The following is a 2,569-nucleotide window of genomic DNA, read 5'->3' on the forward strand; positions in this document are numbered from 1 at the left end:
TAAAGTGAATAATTTTGCTAATTTTTAAAATGGACGTTAATGTCGCAAGTCTGTTTTAGTTAGCTGTGTAAATTACAACACACAGATTAAGCTCCAATTCAACGAGGCTCTAATGAGTGCCCAATTAACTCTTAACTCAGTGCCGAGTCAGTTGCAGCCTGACGATTTTCTGAGGTGCTTTCGTGAGGAAACATGACATTTTAATTGAACTGCCAGTGGCATCAACACCCGTCTAATGAATGCAATGCTAGAAAGCAGAATTCCAAAAAAAAAATCACACACACACACTCAAAAAAATGGGAGTGAAAATGGATTAGCTGCTAATTAAACGCCAATTGGAAATGATTGCAGCGTTTACGTTTGTTGCAGGTGGAGCTCCATTGGGATCGAGGAATATAAAATATTGTCGCTGTGCACTCGGACATCAGTTGTCACTGATCTAAATTTATGTAAATTGGCAGCTGCAACATTGGACCAGAACTCTAGAGTGCAGAGGCATGCGTGTTCAGCGTTGGCCACATTTCATTTTGCACGCGCCTCCAGTTCGCAGTTTGCTGTTGCCCTCTTAATGGGCATGCAACACAGCAACGTCATTCATTTGGATGTGGAGTTGGAGAGGAGGGGGGAGAATGAGGAGGATTGCTGCTACAGTTGCTTCTTGTTAGTTGGCAGTTGCCAGTTGTTAGTTGGCAGTTTGGCTGATTATTAAATCACAAGGCGACCCCGAGCCGGGAGCGGCAATCTGATATGCAAAATCTCAACTAGTTTAGCTGCGAGTTGCATTAAAGTAGCGAAACAACAGGGAAATTCTGAGCCAGGGACTCAGTTTAGTTTGGTTACTTCTTCTCTTAGTTCATCTGTCTTTACTTTTCCTCATCTTCCTCCTCGTTTTGTGCGTTAATTACAGCTCAGCTTAGACTGGAGAACTGCGGAGCAGCAGAGTTGGAGAGCTGGAGAGCTGGCAAACGGCAACTTGTTAAAAATTTTCGCAGCGAGTTTATTAAAGGGCAACAAACTCTGCTTCTTCTTTATTCTCGCTGCAGTGGCCTGGCAATTAATTGGAGCTTAGTTCAACCTGTTTTAATAAGAGCCAGGCTAAGATGACGCCAGTGTAAGTGCAAGATTTCGGCTCAGGGTCTAGCTAACATAGCTACATTATGTGGAGCATATCTTGCAATGTTAATGGGATGCACAGAAGGGTCTGATTTATGACTACGCAGTCAACGAGTCTAGTTAGATTTTAACTTCAATAAAATATTTTCAATTTAGTAAGATTAAATCTTTAAATTCATAATATTCGAGTATGGCTTTGGAGGAAATATGCGGCTTAAATAAATTTGGATTCATGAAGGGGTTCGATGCTCAAGTCAAGGACTGGGATCAACAGCAGCTGCAAATTGCCACCAGCAACCTTAGAAATCCTTACAGTCTAATGGCTCCGCCGTTTGAAAATGTATTAGTTTACCACTCGGCTTTAAAGCATTATTTATCATTTATAATTCTCTGCATCGCCTGCAGCCTGCCGTTAATCTGCCAAAGATTCTGCAGCACTGCAACGTGCGAATGGAGTTCGATCATGGCACCACAACTTTGGGCTTCAAGTATCAAGGAGGTGTGATCCTTTGCGCTGATTCACGAGCCACTTCCGGCCAGTACATTGGCTCGCAGAGCATGAGGAAGGTTGTGGAGCTCACTAATTATATGCTTGGCACCTTGGCCGGCGGCGCTGCGGACTGCGTCTACTGGGATCGAGTGCTGGTACGCGAGTGCCGGTTGCATGAACTGCGCTACAAGAGCCGCATGCCTGTCGATGCTGCGGCCAGAATAATGTGCAACATATCCACCGAGTACAAGGGCATGGGTCTGGCCATGGGCATGATGCTGGCGGGCTGCGATGATGAGGGCTGTAAGCTCATCTATGTGGACTCCGAGGGTATGCGGTCACATGGCAGCGTATTCTCAGTGGGGAGTGGTTCTCCCTATGCTCTAGGTGTACTCGATACAGGGTATCGATGGAATCTAACAGACGAGGAAGCATACGATTTGGCTCGTCGTGCCATTTACCATGCCACCAGCAAAGATGCGTACTCGGGAGGCATTGTTCGCCTATATCACATCAACGACAAGGGCTGGAAAAACATTTGCAACACGGACTGCAACGATCTGCATGACATCTTTTGCGAGGAGACAACTAGTAATGATGATCAAGCGCACTTGCCCTGCACTAGCAAAGCATGGATTGAACAAAAACTACGACATGATAATGTCCAAGCACGAGTCGCAGCGGTGACTATGGAGAAAGTGTAGAAAGAAAATCAGAAGTAATAGTTTTAAATTTCAGTAAATAATTAAATATTGTTTAAGGTCATTTAAAATTTGATTTGCAAATTAACATTATCATAGTAAAACGTAAAGGTATGTAAATGTTCGTATTTTTATACCCGCTATCAATTGTGTCGGCAGAAAATGTATGCAACAGGTATGAGGAGGCATCTTCGACACTATAAAGTATATATATTCTTGATCAGCGTCAACAGCCGAGACGATCTAGCCATGTAATTCCTGAAAA

The 2,569-nt window shown here is 43.8% G+C and overlaps 1 protein-coding gene across 1 annotated transcript; it reads left to right on the plus strand.

Moving 5' to 3' along the window:
* Positions 1-1,229: 1,229 nt before the first annotated feature.
* Positions 1,230-2,368, plus strand: LOC133844218 (proteasome subunit beta type-5). The gene is made up of 2 exons (XM_062278122.1): positions 1,230-1,453; positions 1,519-2,368. The coding sequence occupies exons 1-2, from the start codon at positions 1,304-1,306 to the stop codon at positions 2,305-2,307; spliced, it is 939 nt and encodes a 312-aa protein (XP_062134106.1). The 5' UTR covers positions 1,230-1,303; the 3' UTR covers positions 2,308-2,368.
* Positions 2,369-2,569: the final 201 nt, after the last annotated feature.

The sequence above is a fragment of the Drosophila sulfurigaster genome, chromosome 3, assembly GCF_023558435.1.
Source record: "Drosophila sulfurigaster albostrigata strain 15112-1811.04 chromosome 3, ASM2355843v2, whole genome shotgun sequence".
NCBI classification, from domain to species: Eukaryota; Metazoa; Arthropoda; class Insecta; order Diptera; family Drosophilidae; genus Drosophila; species Drosophila sulfurigaster.